Source organism: Phalacrocorax aristotelis, chromosome 16 (assembly GCF_949628215.1).
Source record: "Phalacrocorax aristotelis chromosome 16, bGulAri2.1, whole genome shotgun sequence".
Classification (NCBI taxonomy): domain Eukaryota; kingdom Metazoa; phylum Chordata; class Aves; order Suliformes; family Phalacrocoracidae; genus Phalacrocorax; species Phalacrocorax aristotelis.
Genome location: NC_134291.1, coordinates 14,630,557 through 14,647,127, shown reverse-complemented (window position 1 = coordinate 14,647,127; position 16,571 = coordinate 14,630,557). Strand labels below are relative to the sequence as shown.

Sequence of the window (16,571 nt, the reverse complement as noted above, 5' to 3'; positions counted from 1 at the left end):
CTCCCCCCCCAGTTTCTTTGGAAACTGGAGCAACCAAAGTATTTTACGGTCTCGTTGGCTAAGAATTTACGGCGGCGTTGGGTGCGGGCCTGTACGCGGCAGGTCCAGCAGCGGCGTGCTGAGCGGGGGCGGCCAGCCTCGCTGCAGGAAGCGCCGAGGCGAGGACCGCATCGTCAGCTCGTACCGCTCCAGACGACTTCAGGTACCTGCCACAGCCTTGGCTCCTTTCTCGGAGGCTGTGGCAGGTAGAGGGGTTGGTTCTCCCCCTGCCATCAGCACAGTCGGCTGTATTACAGCTAACACAGCAGGAACTGGGGCCCACACTTACCCCGCTCGCTCTGTCTCGTCCAGTGACTAGTACTTTGTGCGAAGGGAAGCCGCTTCAGCAGGAGTGACTGGGCACACAAGAGGGAGCCCTCTCCCAGTCTGCCTTGGCGCCCGCTGTCCAGTGCTCACCTGGAAGCACAGCTCCGTGCAAACACCCAGATCTCCTGTGTGCCGGGTAACTAGACTGACGCTCACTCTCCTAAGGCTAACAGTAGAACATTTTGCCGTGACAAAATATCCTCTTCGGAAAAGCATTGGAGGTCAAACGTGGCCCAAGTCCTTGGCAATATCTATTTTTTATACCAAATTGCTGGCGGTGACTTAACTCCTGTACAACAGAGTAACAGAGTAGTTGTTCCTCGTACTGCACTTTGTCGGTTGTGGTCTCCCCGGCACACGGCGCAGATGGGGTTTGGGCATCAGCTGCCTAAACGCCAGCTAAACAAATCCACGAAGGTCCCGGGATTAACCAGTCAGACCTACTAGAGATGAGCTCAGCTGCTGGGTGGAGGACTTCGTTGTCACACTGATTACCTTGCACAGATGCTCATCGCTACCTATGCAGTCAGAGAATATTTTTATACCTTATGCAGCTGATAAATAGAAGATACTATTAACACTCTCACAACCTGATCAGCGTATAATCATTGCATTACTGTGTACGATAATTCATTACTTTGTGCCCTGCTATAGGAAATGTTTATGTCAAATTAATGCTTGGCTGCAGATTCTTGTTTCTATTTAAGAAGTATTATTTGTAAGAATCAATAAATGATTATTTTTGTCTTCTCAAAGCTTTTCTGAACTTTACTTATGGAAAAACATAGGAACTTTTTCTTGCCGGGTAGGTTTCTAGAGCGCTCGGTGGAGGAAGTGAACAACTAAAGCAAAAGCCATTTGATCAGATTCCAGCAGCAAATGTTGTTCAGACACAGTACTCCCTTTGTCTGAGGGGGCTTGGTTAGCAGTAATAACGTGGATATTTATTTCTGCAAAAGAAATCACTTATTATTTCAGGTGGTTAAGCGCTGAATGAGATAAGTTACACAGACATCTGCTCAGCATGCACGTTCGGCTTAAGTGGAGACTTACTCAGAGTGGCTTTGTACGTAAGAGACACAGCAAAATTAGGGTACTTCTGTGCCCGTCGTGTCCCTGCAGGCTGACGTGGAGTCTGCTAAACTGGTAGGAATTGTGTCAGTTAATGATTTATATTAAGCCATCTGTAGCTTTAGTTTTAAATAGACGTTACTTGAAATTCTTCTGCTGAAGAACTTCGTAATGCTCAAGTTGCCCTGGGCAGGGATGCCAAAGGGCCCGGGACAGCTCACAGCCTTGATGCTGTAGCATTCAACTCCCTTGTCCTGGGGGAAGTCTTGAAAGGAGCAGGTTGGAACCACTCGGAGATTACACATCATTTCACTACTTTTCAGCTGAGTCAGTGCTTAACTGAGCCTGTCCTTCTACCTCAGAACCAATGAATCCTTATGCAGAAAACACACAAAACAGGTGTATTTTGTACCATTAATATAATTTACTAATTATAAACCTGAATACAGTATATCTTGCCCTGTGATACATCAATTTTCTTGGCAGAATGTTTGGCATTCTTTGGGAAAAAAGGATATAACAAAATACTTTATGTATATAGAAAATATTTAAAAATTTAAATTCACCTTCTGGTCCTTGTAAAATACTTTGTTCACATATCACAAGTTCTGTCTACTACAAAAACTGGTTTGTAAGTTACAGTACATTCACAAGTCACTTTTGTGGCAAGTCAGCAATATTAGGAAAAAACAAACGAACCCAAACCAAAAACCCACGGGGTCGTCTTTTCATGCTAGTCCAGCATCTTTGGCCATGCTGTAGAAAATACCCTTTGCTGCTATAAGGCTTGCAGGTGTATCGAACTCAGCTATGGTTCCGTTGTCTAGAACAAGAACCCTGTGCAAAACAAGAGGCATTGGGGGGGAGATGTGAGAGAATCCCTTGCAAGAAATGTGATCCCCCTTTTTATCACAAAGCAAACTGCTCTAATCTTTGCCTTGCCTTTATTTCCCTGGATTATTTTTCACACCTCGAAACACAACAGATAAACATTCTCCCTGGGCTGCTGTTTAATTTAAAAAGGTACAGGACAGTCACCACCTCCCAGGGGCAATAAGGGGAGGGAGGGGGGAAGTTGTGGACTGGTAGATCTGGAACTGAAAACCAGGAAGCCAAGGAGACAAAAGCTCATGAAGCGTAGTAACATATTTTAAAGTAATTACTATGACATGATGTTAGCAAGAAGGTTACAGCAGCTGCTAGTTTAAAAAGGATCTGTAAGCTTGCTGCCAGTGCCATTAATGCAACTGGTAGTATCTCTTGCACAGCTCTGGTTACTGATTATAGAACCTGTTTCTTACGCCGACAGTGGCAAAGTCGGGTCTGGGTATTCTAGGATTACCTGGCTTAAGCATCATTGCCTACATCCTGCCTGACAAGAGCATCCAGAGACAAACCAGACCCTTTTAAGTGCTGCTTCACACCCCCAGTAAGCCAGCGAGCCCGCCCCCGCCACGCACCATTAAGAGATTTTTACCTCGTGTAATCCATAATCGTGTTCAGCCTGTGAGCTATCGTCAGCACCGTGCAGTCTTCAAACTGGGTCCGAATTGTCGTCTGGATAAGATCATCCGTCTCGAGATCGATAGCTGCTGTCGCTTCGTCTAGGATCAGGATCCTCGTCTTGCGAAGCAACGCTCTCGCCAGACAGACGAGTTGCCTTTGGCCAACGCTGCAAGCAGAGACAGGGCTTTCAGGAACGAGGCCCCACTGCCCAGAATGGCTTGCGCTAGAGCTGATCACTCATCAGGTGAAGTTACCCAACAACAAAAATAGTATTTAGCAAACAGGCATGTCCGCCCCAGAGCTAATAAATACACATTGTGGCGGCACTCAGCTAGTTTTAGCATATGGGTTCGCTTAGTGCCTGACCCAGTACTGACAGAGCCACCAAACGCCCTCTTCTATCACTGCGACAAATGCCAGGGGAGCTAACGATGACACCGCTTCTGCCCAAGCTTTCAGAAACGCACACACCTGCAACAACACTGAGCATATGCAAACTCAAAAAGAAAAAAAAAATATCTGAGGCTATAAGTCCTTTCTACTGTCAAGAAAACCCCTCTGGGCAGCCAACACCACCTCCCCTGCCACAACACCACCTCGACAGCCTCTGCGGGACAAGGAAGGCGCTGAGCGTTCATCACATACGTAACCTGGTTACACCACAGGCCCTGAAGCCAACGCAGCTCATCAAAGCATGGCATTTTATCATGCTCCTTCACGTCTTCATGGGTCTTCCAAATAATAATGGAAAACAAACAGGGCTCAAGTGTCAGTTTAGGCAGAGAACTCTTACTCAGCTCAGCAGTTATATATGTTATGGCATTTCCCTTCCTACCGAACCATGTTTAAGGGACTGCCTGTCCCTAAATACCCCATCATCCTCATAAGACAGGATTTTGGTCTGGGAGAAATCCTTCCCAGCAGCAAAGAAGAATCGGCTCATTCGTGGCAGGGGCAGAACAGCAGGTAAACAGTCGAGCCTTAGTGGTTTTCTTGAAACAGGAATAGGTAGCTCAGTCATTTCAGACACAACAGACTGCGCTGTAAACTTGTGGTCAAGTGTTGTTACTCACTGTTACAGCTGAACAAAAGCTCAGTCTACGTTTCTAGTCCAAGCATTCCTTACCTAAGATTTTCTCCACCTTCTGAGCATTCATAGTCCAACGTGGATGGCTGACTGCTGACAAACCTCTTCAAATGAGACAGTTCAAGAGCTTTCCATATTTCTTCATCGGAATACTTATTAAATGGATCCAGGTTCATCCTCAGTGTTCCAGAAAAGAGAACGGGATCCTGCATATAAAACCAACTTTCATTAGACAAGTGCTTTAGCTGTTTTAAACACAGATATTACGAGTTAGTGCTTTGAAGGCTCCATTGCATTGCAGGTGGGCCACCTCCCAACCCCATCTACTCTGAAAATACATTATGTTATGCACACTTAGAACTCAAGTTCCAAGTGTAAGGATGGTTTATCCTAAATCTTGTTTTTGTCACCCAGCATCAGCTTATAAGGTGGCAGGACAGAACCACTTAAAGTATAAATGATTTGTTTTTGTGAAACAATTTTCTGAGTGTAACAAAGCATTTTTCTCTGTGGATAAACAATTATTTATGGTTTGTTAAGCTGTTAGAGATCCTTCCTTATTGTGACACACGGAAACAGTACCTGAGGAATAATTGTTAGCCTTGATCGAAGGTCATGGAGACCAATCTCTGAAATTTTCACACCATCAATTTTAATTTCCCCTTTTACAGCTTCCAGGATCCTAAAGAGACAGAGCGTCATGGAGGACTTCCCCGCTCCGGTTCTGCCAACAATTCCAATCTACAACAAATTGCAGGTTTAACAACAAAGCATAGAGTTAAAACCAAACCAAAACCAACCAAAAAAAAAAAACAAAACCAAACCTCCAAGATTCCTCTAAGAGGCCTGACAAAGATCTGAATCTCAAAGAATGTAACCATCCTTCCCTAGAAACCCACGTCATCCATTGTAACACATCTATTGCCATTCCTGTAATTTGAAAGATTCGGCATATAAACGCATGCCTAGGCCTGGAGCCATCCTACCTAACTTTGGGTGATTAGCTGGAGTACCCGTGCTAGGAGTCCAGTCACTCAAGGACTAGAAATAAAGGCTTTCCAGATGGCAATTCAGACCTTCCGGTAAGCACGTGTATCCCCATTCCAGAAGGTGGCTGTCATCCTGTCTGCTTAGAATAAGGACAATTCTCTTTTAATAACAGCTTGTTATGTGGAGGACTTTCCCATGCTAATTGGTCTGTCACCAGCACACAAAACCCAGAACTTTCTACTGAAGCATGAAGAAATGAATCTCCCAGAACAAAGACAATTTCCTGATGAAGGAAGTAATGAATGTCATTTCCTTCCGTGCCAAAAATTTCACAGGGAAAGCCAGAGAGCAGAAAAAGCTGGAATTCCTTCTTCTGTCTGCACTGCTTCAGAAAAGCGTTCTTCTCACTGAATTCTTCTCACTTGCGCTGGTGCCTCCTACACGGTCTTTCCGGCAGCCTGTTGCCAGCTTAACTTGGAAAGTCCAGAAAGTCCCATGCAAGTGGTCCTACTGCTTCCAGCCTGGGGGATGCGGGCACACCGACAGCGTGGTTGTCACTGCGGGCTCCTGCAGTGCCAGCTGGAGTAGGTCTCCAGCAGGGGGGCAAGCGTGCTTGTAGACCCTGTCCTCTACGCCATGGTTGTCACTGGAGGCCCAGAGCACAGTTTTAGCAACGACACAGAGCTGGTAACTCACCTTTTCTCCACCGTGCACTCGGAGGTTTAGACCCTTCAGCACTAGATCCAGGCCCTTCCTGTACCTCACTGAATAATTCACAAACTCCAGCTCGCCCTTGGATGGCCAGTCTTCTGGGGGACTCTTGCCCTCAATGATCCAGGGAGCCTAAGGAAAACAGGAGTCAGAAATGCCTCATATACGTTTAAGAAAAAAATAATTCACACTCAGATATAAACATTAACATTTGTGGGTTACTAGAAATACATCTGATAAATCAAATCTCTGTTATCAAATAAATTTACAATAATTGGGGAAAACCATGGGTTCCTAAGTATCCACCCATTTTGGTCTTTGTTGTGAAGTTTACAGGGGAAAAAAAAGTCTCATCACATAGGGCCAAATCCTCAATGGAAAAAATGCAAATTTATATCCATTAACTTACTAGAACACTGCCTGTTTCATGCCAGCTCAAGCTCTGCCTTATAACATGTATCATGCATCTTGTCTAGCTTCCTTTTAGCTTCCAGATTAAATACTTGATCTCCAGAACCACACACTGCAGCTTTCCTCAGAGCCTCCATCTCCTGTTCCTTAGTCTCCCATCAGGTACACAGGGCTAACGAAACCCAGCGTGCCCACAGAGCAGACTTCCCAGCATAGCTCCATCTGCCACCTTTAAAAGTCTCTGGCAGCAAAGGTAGGTGATCGGATGAGTGGCCTGGATTTGGCAGTACAGTGTTCCTAGAGATGTTCTTCTCTTATGGGAGACGAGGACTGATTAAGAAGATTAAATAGAAACACCATTGAAAACACGTGCATAGCCTGATAACGGTCCTGCAGCTGTGCTCAGTAGCAGGATCACAGCACCATCCATGCAGGTAGGACTATGCATCAAACACTTCAACCCCAGTGGGAGCGATATTCTGATGGTGAAACTGATCTCTGTTGTGCTATAGCCACTCACAGTAGCAGAAAATGAGATGCTAAGCACAGGCTGCATGACGGCGGTAATGATTTGGAGCTCTGATAGCATAAATTACAGTTGAGAGTGTGACATTTGTTCAGGTTAAATGATAACACACTCAGAGCAGGAACCGTCTCTCAAGGGTCTAAAGACTGATCATGTAGGTGCGCGCATTAAAGTTTTGCCACGCTTGTTGGCGAGAATGCTTGACGCTGACCTCTGTTTCAGTTTCTGAATACTCTTTTATTCTTTCAACAGCCACAATGTTAGTTTCAAGTTCCGAAGTCATTCGAACCATCCAATTCAGAGACAAGGTCACCTTGGAGGAGACAAAGAACAAAATATCACCCACAGAGGAACAACAGATTTAACAACAACAGCAAAACCAGACACTGCTGTTAAGACCTGGATTCACATTAATATCGCAAATGGAATAATCACTGTTGCATTGGCATTAGGAGTTACTGGGACAAGAAGCCTACAGATAATCAGGTGCTCAGGCGAAGAAGCATATGCCTCCCATGGTGATTTAATAAATGGCCCTCAAAAAAGATGGTTGGAAGTCATTCCCCTAGTCAGGGGTCTCACTGGAGAACAGCTAACAGCAATCCTGCACGCTCATGGTACCTAAAAAGCTTCTGGCAAGAGTGAGACCATTAAATCTGCTAAACTATCCACAGCTTGGGTGAGTACAGTTTATCTTTGTTCAGATTTATGAATCCTACTGATCTGCCTGTCATTACCCAGACACACCAATGCAGTACAGGGCAGGCACAACATGGGACACGTTAAGCCCACGCTGCTCAAATGACCTGTTCTTGGTGGGTGCACCTGCCACTTCCCGAGCTTCCTGCATGCCACCGCTGGGGATACCGGGGCGCAGCACAGCCTCGATGCTCCCAGAGTGCCCCGAAGCCCTACTGCACATGAGCTTGCTGATGGTCTGTTGGCAGCTGGTGTAAATACCTACCGTTTCCAGATTCCCCACAACTCATTTTTATTATCTCTTTATTAACTTCAGCTTTAACAAGCACTTAAATTATCGCTAATATACCCATACCACCTACAAAAACGCAAACCTATCAATGAACAGAAAGCTGTAATACATACCTGTAACGCATAAGATACTGAAAGTCCTACCAAGCCAGCGTTCAGGCTGTTTTTACCAATCACAGCAAAAAGGGCAGCAAAAAGGACAATACAGTTCCCCACAAACTCAACTCGAACACCCAGCCACCTGGCAAAAAGGCAGACGTCAGCAGAGCGGTGAATGGTTGCTTGGAGCAGTTACGCAAGCACAGGATTATCGAAGGGGAAGCAAGAAGTCATGTGCCTTTTTACCTGTTCGAGACTATGCCAGGATAGTAACTCTTCTGATTTTCGTCGACCTTCAGATCACTGATGTCTACGAAGGACTTCACTCTCCTGTAGGCTCTGATGACACTGGCCCCTGACACGGTTTCTGAGAAGTGTGAGTAGATGGGAGATCTGCTCACAGACTCCAGGCGCTTCAGCTGGCGGGAGGTAGCCACGTAGAATCGCTGCCATTTTTTTTTTTTTTGTTTGGAGAAAATTGAAGGGTACATTAAACACTTTCTCTTTTAATTAGCAGTGAAGAATTTTTTAGGTTGAGGATTTAAAGGGAGATTGACACTGTTGCACTTCAACCCTCCAAAATATTCTCTATAATTAAGAATAATTTCAAGAAAGTTATCTTTGCTTCATTCCACGAGAGTATTGGGTAATTGCGGTTTCTATAGACTAAGTTGAATTTATCTACGTCCCTTTAAATTTAGTTAATATAGCCTAACCGAATTAATCCATTTGTAGGAGCCTCATATTCCAAGAAAATGAGACATGAATGTGCACATCCCTTATCAGGTCTCTATTTATGGTCTATAAAATAAGCTTCATTTTGACTCAGAAGTCAATAAAGTTGATGCTTTCTATTTTCAACATTTTAACTCCTCACTGCCTTTAAAAACTTGTCAATATGTCAAATATATGCACACGTCAATACGTTGAAGTGCACTGCAGCTCTGTCTCTAGCAGTAGGCTTATTTGTATTACTTAAAGGCAAAAAAAAAAAAAAGCTTATGCCTATTGACTTCCTGACCAAATCTCACAGGAAATTGCTTTATCTGAGAGAAGTAAATAATGTTTTGTTTACATAAACATGTAGTTACTGCAGATATTTCAATTCTCCCCCAAATTGCTTTTGTTTTTCCTAAGAAGAAACATGAACAACGGAATAAGAGTCATTGCAATGGTAGTCAGATATTTTTCCAGTTACCTGAACAAAGAAGTACAGAATTGCGAGTGGAACTATAACCACAGCAAAGAGCGGAGTACTCGCTATAATTACAATCATCGTCGATAAAGAGGTGAAGAATGTCCCGAGGAACATCAAGATGGTGGGTGGGATTACTTCATCGATCACATAGATGTCCTTCGAAAAGCGGTTGATGATTCGGCCGGTTGGGGTGGTGTCGTAGAAGGACTGCGGGGTGTGAAATTTGTTTTCCAGCAGAGCAGCGTGGAGTGTCCGGGCTGCATTAATGCCTCCCATGGCCAGGGTAAAGGAGCAGATGAGTACTATGAGGCCTAACGGGTGAAGAGGAGACGTGTTAACCAGTTCCTGATTCACAGCTCTGACTCTCAGCAGTTTCTGTTGTGCTAGAAGCTTGTTTTCCTTTGCTATATTCCCTGTCCACCCTTCTCTTACCACGCACCTTCGCGCTATGGCATTGCGCTCGCTGCTGCATAAGGCACAGGAACATGTCCTGCAGGATTTCACCATGCCGTCCACATACAACGGACGCACAACCATCTTCCCTCTGCTTTCCGCAAGCCTTCATAAAGTCCTAATGCTACAACTCAGCCTCTTCTGCACCTACATTTTCATGTTTTCTCTCCAACTTACCTCTCTCAAGCTTCCACGTCACCTGTTCAGCCCCTTCCAGGGGCTTCACAACAAAATTAAAAGTGTTGGGCTGAGCTCAGACTTTGTAGCTCCAGGTTACGTTACTTGCCTTGCTTAGGATAGGATTTGGGGGGTAATTTGGGGCAACCAGCAATGGGTGCCATGGCTTTCCCACTTAAGTCCTCTACTAAACATCGGGACATCATGATTTTTATCTGGTTTCACCTTGCAAGAGGCCCAAGGCAGCATAGACTCCGATTCGCATGGCCGTGTTGTGCTGAGTCCCATTTATCACCGGCTCGTTGGTCCAGTCACTGAGCCACACGTTGGCCCCAATGGCAGCAGCGTTTTGACAGCAATATAAGAAACATATCACTAAAGAAATGACAGGGCTGACAGCCTTCACGTATTGCCAGAACACCGTTAGCTTTACCTGCAAAAAAAAAAAAAATCACGCACCAAAGCTGGTTTGTACAACTTGCACAATGAGGAGTTTAGACAGAAGAGGAAAAAATTCTTCAAAGGAACTGCTAAATTCAAAACTGCCCAAACTCTAACATACCACAGAGAAACCGTCCATCTGCCTGAGCTCCACATCAGGGCAATGGCTTTCAAAATAAGTCAGAAACTTCTCTGAAATACTCTCTTCCTTCGTTTTGAGGAACTGTATTTTACTAGTTTTGTGGGGTTTTAGTTTTTAAGACTATGCCAGAAGGAAAAAGCAAAAAGAAAAAAAAAAAGAGGCTGATCAAATGGCAGCAAAGGATGGGTAACAAGAACAGGAGACAGGTTTTTCAGGCAAAAGAAGGAACTTGGCAGGCATATCTAGCTCAGGACTACTTTAAATGGCCTATTTAAGGAAAAGTGCTGAATATGCCTCCATTCAGCAGCTCAGATGAGGTACCAAATGCTAGTGCACCCCAACAGGAACATAATAGATGGTGCTTGTGGCTAAAAGTAACGATGCTGTCTCTAAGGGAGTGCAAAAAGGCAGCAAAGCAAAAAGAGACAGAGGCTCAGGACAAAACTCAGTTTCTAAAAAAGCGTAAGAGGGAATAATTAAAAGAACAAGTGTTGTTGATTAGGGACTTTGGAAGCGAAAATAATCCACAGAAACAGTTAATTACATGTCTGTGCCATGGGACCATGTACAGACTAAACAGGACACACTGAGCCTTCTCTGAAGTGGAGGGAAGGGGCTTTCTTTCACAAAACCTCCCTGCTCCTTTCTCATACTTTTATATTCCCATCTTCCCTTTTTTTCCTTCTCTTCTGTTTTTCCCTGCTCCCATTTCCCACTCTGGCCCTGCTCGAGGAGTGTACGGGCCCTTTTGCACCTACAGGAATAAAATGCTCTCAAAGGCGAGGCGGTGGGTATCCCCTGGAAGAGACCCACGGGCACAGAGCGGCCAGCTGCCTTGAATAACCCACCGCTGCGGTTCATCAAATAGCCAGTGCTGCAGCTGGACTCAGCAGCAGCCAAGCAGTTTGATGACCAACAGCGCTGAAAGCTTGGCAGTGCAAAGACAGGGCTGTCGGGGCGCAGTGCTATGTGGTATCAGGTGACTGTGGCAGAAGCTGGAAGGGATTTATTTTCTTCTTTCCCTAAGTACATAGCTCTTGCCAGGTAAAGAAAGCTCTGCCAAAATCCCAAATTTGAATCATCAGTGGCCACCAGATAATGCTTACAACCTGCAGTCATAATTTGTACACCACATTTAATGTAACTGGATCAAATGTAAAAATAAAAATTATTTTTTCAAACAGGAAAAAAAACGTAGAAAAGGGGAGTGGGGAATCAAACCACACCGTTCCCGTTTCAGTGGTTTCATCCTGAATAAGTTTCTCGTTAGGATTTTTTCTTGGCAGAGGAGGCTCTGCTGGCTTCTTTTCACAGACTCTTCTTCTCGTTGACATTTTGTTGGGACATTCTCCTCCCTCAGAAGATATTACACTAAGTTGCCTAGTCAAAACAAGAGAGTCATTAGGAGAAAAAGGGCAGATTCTAGCAGTGCCAAGGCAAGACCGGGATGCAGCAGACTGGACTTAGTCCCAGCCCTTCTGCTGAGCTCCCATGCCAGCCTCACCCACAGCTAGGGGTGCTTGTACCGCCCCTCTGAATGTTCAGGGATGTTCAGTGACGGCAGAAATACGGCTCCTAACGAAGGCTGTGGCAGGGCCGGGGCTCTTTGGTAAAGGCCTTTAGAAAGACATTTCAAAGCTAACCCCTGAGCTGCTCTGTTTCCACACCAACAGTAGCTGGACAGCATCTATAGGTACGGTTATGAAAACTTTTAAAGATTTCCAAGATTCCCAATGGAAAGGCACAATGCAAAGGGTTTATCATGCAAATGGCAGCGGTTTAGTGTTGTGTGGGTAAATACAGTGGTGCTACCTGAGAACCGGGGAGTTGCTTTAAGAAATTGGCTCAGTTCAGATTAATAAGAGGATTGCAGGAATAGATGTTTGATCTTCATTTTTATGTTATTTCCCATTTATTTTCAAAAGGACACTAAACCAATTCATTTATAAAAGGAAACTAAGGAAACTAAAGCCCAGACTGAGAAGCAGTATGTGACTAACATCTTTCAGATGTGTTTCAACCCAGACTATACAGACTATAAACATATGAACCTCATGTTTACCTCAGAAACTGTTTGCGGACCTCATTTGTCACCGGTTCATTATCTGCCAGATCAGTGTGGATGCTGAGGGTGTCTTCAGCTAGCAGGACTTCTTCCTCCTCCACCACTGCAAGACAAGATCACACCTCAGAATTTCTGCTGAATAAAGCAAAAAGGACAGAAAAAGGCAGCTATACAAAGTAAGAGTCATGAAAAACAACACCACAGCAGAAAAATCATAGTGCATAAACTCCCCCACAGTTTTGCTTCCATCCCTTCTGTGCATCGCTTCTCCTAACTAAACTGCAAAGATCTTGTGAGGCAGGTTGGCTGCCAAATGCATTTACATCACATTCCTTTAGTGCATCAGAAACGTTAAGCAATAGTGCTACAGTTGGTTCTAGCTAAATTCACTTCTAGGGCACGCTCTAGGCATGATCTTGGGATGCAGGAGTCGTGTCAGGAACTACTGCAAGCCTGTGCTGTTGGAAGATGTCACGCATGTTCCTTTCTGCCTGACTGGAGAGAAGCAGTGCTGCAATCAAAGGGCATCGGAACTCCGTCACACAGAGGAAGCATTTACTGAAACGCTTTAATCTCGTATCATTTTATCAGAATCAAACCAAGCTGAAACGTAACCCAAGATTAAAACATCATTTGAACTTTGCTATATGCAAAAACCAACAAAACAGAAAAAAATACCAGACTCTGGGTAGCCCCTTTGAAAGCAAGCCCTGTTTGTTCTTGGCTACTCCATTTTCCTGCTGAGCTTGACCGTGCTAATTGTATAATAAATTACCAACTTTAAGATCATTTCTAACACAAGAATTGCTTTTTTCTAGGACAGACCACATAAAATTTTGAAAGAAATTTGTGAAAATATTTTCCAATAATACAGACCTGGCCATAGCCAATAATTTTCATAGTAGTGCAGAAAGGCAAATGCCAGGTTGTCACAAAGAAGCAGGGGACGCTTTATACAGAAAAAAAAGGACATGTTTTAAGAAAAAACAATACTGTACTTGTTGGTTCGTCCTCTTCGATGTCTTCATCAAGTGCATAATTTCTCAGGAATTCTGCAAAGGCCTTGTTTTGTTTCAGAAGGTCTTGGTAAGATCCCATTTCAGAGATTTTGCCATCTACCAGGACAACAATATGGTCTACCTGAGGCAGGAAGCTGATGCCGTGGGTCACCAGGATTCGGGTCTGGGTAGGGGAAAAACGAGAAAAAACACACATCTCTCAGTTGTCCCTGTGGGGACTAGCGTTACTCAGCAAGCCAAATGCTACCGCATGTTTGGGACAAGGAGTGAATTACCACGTCAAGGTGAAATACCAGGGGAAATACACTGCCTTTGTTAGCTTGGAAATACCTACATGACCTTACTATACTTCCTACTGCATGCTGATATAACCACAGAAGGAAGTAAATCAACTGAATCATCATTCCCTCTTTCCCATAGGCTGATTTTCTCTGCAGCCCTTCCCTTCTGAGCTCTGAGATAGCCTGAGAAGATCATGGAGTAGAAGGGAAAGAAAAGAGATTGCAGGTGGGTCACATACTGCCAGAGACCCCTGTAAGATCAGTAAGCTGTTCCAACTTCCGCACCACACTGCCTCCAAGTAACGACAAGCAACACTGAGCTGACAACCTTTACAAGTTTCTGCAAATGTCGTGTTTTTGGAGATCTCATAGTAAGGATTTTAAAAGACAGACCAGGTTTCTGCCTCTACATGTTCTGACTAGATGACATCACTTCTGGGCATGCCTAAATAACAGCTCACTGCAGAGTCTGTGCTGTGGGGAAAAGGTGTCCACATTGCCACTTAAACACAGAAATTCAGGAATGATTCAGCACTCAAGCCTCGGTGGTGAAATAGAAACACTGATGGTTAACGGGAAAGCTGAGTTTGTGTGCATTTTGAAGAGGATGTAAATGCCAGCTTACTTTTCCTTTAAGTACCCCATCTGGACCAATAACTTTGTCAAAGATGTGCTTTGCAACATGCGAGTCCACAGCAGAAAGAGGATCATCTAATAGGTAAATGTCAGAGTTGCTGTACACCGCACGAGCGAGGCTCACTCGCTGCCTCTGGCCACCTGAGAGGTTGATGCCCTGAAGGGAAAGAGGAGAGAACAAAACATATCACACAACTCGGTTCCAACAACAGCTATGACTTTTCAAGGCTCTCACCCAGCCAAACACACGGATGCTAAATTGAAACATGAGACGCTGAAGAGAATAACTCACTCCGAGCCAGAGACAGGAACAGAACGCCTCTAAATCTGTTTGTTCACTGCCAAACTTCCACTCACCCAGCAATCTGGAGACAGAATAAGCCTCTTGCTTAATAAGCTCCTAAAGGGAGCTCTTAAAATGCAAAACTATAAAAAGGAAGACCATCAACCGAGATGTAAAATGCAAACATTCAAAAGCAGGGCTGCAGCACCTGGAACACCTTTCCACATGTCTCATCTTACATACAAATCCACATCTCCACCCCACTTCATGATATCCAGCTCAGATTTGGTGGCTTATGAAAAAAAGCCTATGTTAGTAATCACAGATGTAAAAGTTTCTCATTAAAATGAGGTGTTAAGGGATGATCATATCCCTTTTTCACTTGATGCACACCATAGGTTCCCTCCCTTTTTATCCCTATGGGAAAAGGAAGGACTTCAAGTATTGTAGACAGGCACCTTTACAATTGGACAGCAAATGGAGGACGCTCTGATCTTCCAGGACTAGACGTGCAATTACGCCTCACAGTACAAACACACACTTAAAGTTAGGAACAAGTTTAAGTCCAACTGCCTTTCACAAGGCTGCCCCACACCTTTCAGCATTGATTGTAGCAGGGATGCCATCGTAAAGATCAAACCAAATCAAGGGCTGACTTTACAGCATTCTCTCTTTAAGTTAGAACAGGAATCACCAAGCAGGTTTGACTTGAAAAAAAAGAAATTACCTTCTCTCCTATCTCAGTCTGATCTCCTCCTGGCAGCACTTCCAGGTCAGTTTTTAAAGCACAGGCCTCCAGGACATTTTGGTATTTTTGTTCATTAGGAGCTTGCCCAAACAAAATGTTATCTTTCAGCGTGGCATTCTGGATCCAGGCTTGTTGAGGCACATATGCAACAGAACCCTAAACAAGGAGGGAGAAATGAAACCTCTGACTTGTAACAAGCAACAATTCACGCTTAAAACTCTGATTAAGATCTGCAGCACGTAGATATAGCTCCTGTTTGATACACATTCACATTATACATACCTGTGTGCTAACTGCTGATGTACTGCTGATAGAATCAGGAAAGTCATTTCATATAAAACACAACCGAACAGGTAACACACAGACAAGTTGGCACAGGAGCAAACAGAATTCCCTCACCAGCCTGATGTATGTTATAAGCAATGGCAGGCAGAAGCAACACATTTTCATACCATCGTTAAATGACATCGTAAACAATACCAACCTTCACAGCCACTTCTCCTTCCAGCTTTTCCATTTCACCCAGGAGAGCAGACACCAGAGAAGACTTCCCACAGCCAACATGGCCAACAATGGCAACCAAAGCACCACTGGGGACCAACAGATTAATACTGTGGAGGAAACAGGCTGGAAATTAATTAAACATTAGTTTACTAAAGACATTATGGGTCTTTAAACCAGGGCTGAAATACAGTGACAAATCAGCCTGACTGGATAGAGTAAGCATGGCTTGGTCACTAGTCTTCTCCCTTTCTATGTATAATCAACTGTAACCAGAACTGTAGGAGTAAATGGAAACCCAGCATTAACCTATCTTGTTGGTTGTTAAATCAGTAGGATTGGTAGCAAGCCTCCTTACAACCTTTGCTGTGTTACATCAGTCCATCAGCAAGGCAAACAGGGTTAATAAGCTCTTTGCAAGTGGAAGTCTTTACAAGCAGAAGTCTTCTGGGTTTTGATTTCAAAACCAAGAGCAATTGTAGGAAAGTAGCAAGTGAATACATCCCATCTAAAAATGTTTAAGTCACTTTAGTAGCATATTACAGTACTGTAAATAGGGTTCACAACGACACAGTAAAACAAAACTTCCCCAATTAAAATTCTTCACCGTTTTCCCTACTGTTTTTAAAGGTACTACTTTAAGTCCTGGTTTTGAAGGTGAACTGATCACGATGCAGAACTAGGGCTCTAATTCTTACCAAGCAGGTAGTCGAGGTCTTGCACACTGTAGGGGGTTTTCTGTTTGGTGGGTGTGTGTTAAAAAAAACACCACAAACACACCAAACAACACACAATGTTCAAAGCAGGAAAACTCAAAAGCACTACAATTTTTTTTTCATTATTTTTTTTCCCCCTGGCTGAGTTTTGCCT

General features: G+C 44.1%; 1 protein-coding gene across 3 annotated transcripts in view; it reads right to left on the bottom strand.

The window, feature by feature from the left end:
• Positions 1–1,844: 1,844 nt before the first annotated feature.
• Positions 1,845–16,571, bottom strand: part of ABCC3 (ATP binding cassette subfamily C member 3) — a 49,878-nt gene continuing 35,151 nt past the window's right edge. Inside the window, exons 16-31 of one of the 3 annotated variants that reach the window (XR_012663434.1) lie at positions 15,685–15,811; positions 15,180–15,356; positions 14,159–14,326; positions 13,232–13,415; positions 12,231–12,336; positions 11,395–11,548; positions 9,811–10,018; positions 8,956–9,266; positions 8,004–8,203; positions 7,773–7,899; positions 6,880–6,981; positions 5,717–5,863; positions 4,613–4,712; positions 4,070–4,236; positions 2,915–3,109; positions 1,845–2,274 (exon numbers count right to left, since the gene is read on the bottom strand). Coding sequence is in view for 1 of the 3 variants with exons in the window: in XM_075111634.1 (XP_074967735.1) it covers positions 2,166–2,274; positions 2,915–3,109; positions 4,070–4,236; positions 4,613–4,771; positions 5,717–5,863; positions 6,880–6,981; positions 7,773–7,899; positions 8,004–8,203; positions 8,956–9,266; positions 9,811–10,018; positions 11,395–11,548; positions 12,231–12,336; positions 13,232–13,415; positions 14,159–14,326; positions 15,180–15,356; positions 15,685–15,811 (2,641 nt within the window). In the remaining 2 variants the exon portion in view is untranslated. Of the gene's footprint in view, positions 2,275–2,914; positions 3,110–4,069; positions 4,237–4,612; positions 4,772–5,716; positions 5,864–6,879; positions 6,982–7,772; positions 7,900–8,003; positions 8,204–8,955; positions 9,267–9,810; positions 10,019–11,394; positions 11,549–12,230; positions 12,337–13,231; positions 13,416–14,158; positions 14,327–15,179; positions 15,357–15,684; positions 15,828–16,571 lie in introns of those variants that run through there. The other 2 variants (XM_075111634.1, XR_012663435.1) reach the window with 2 other exon arrangements.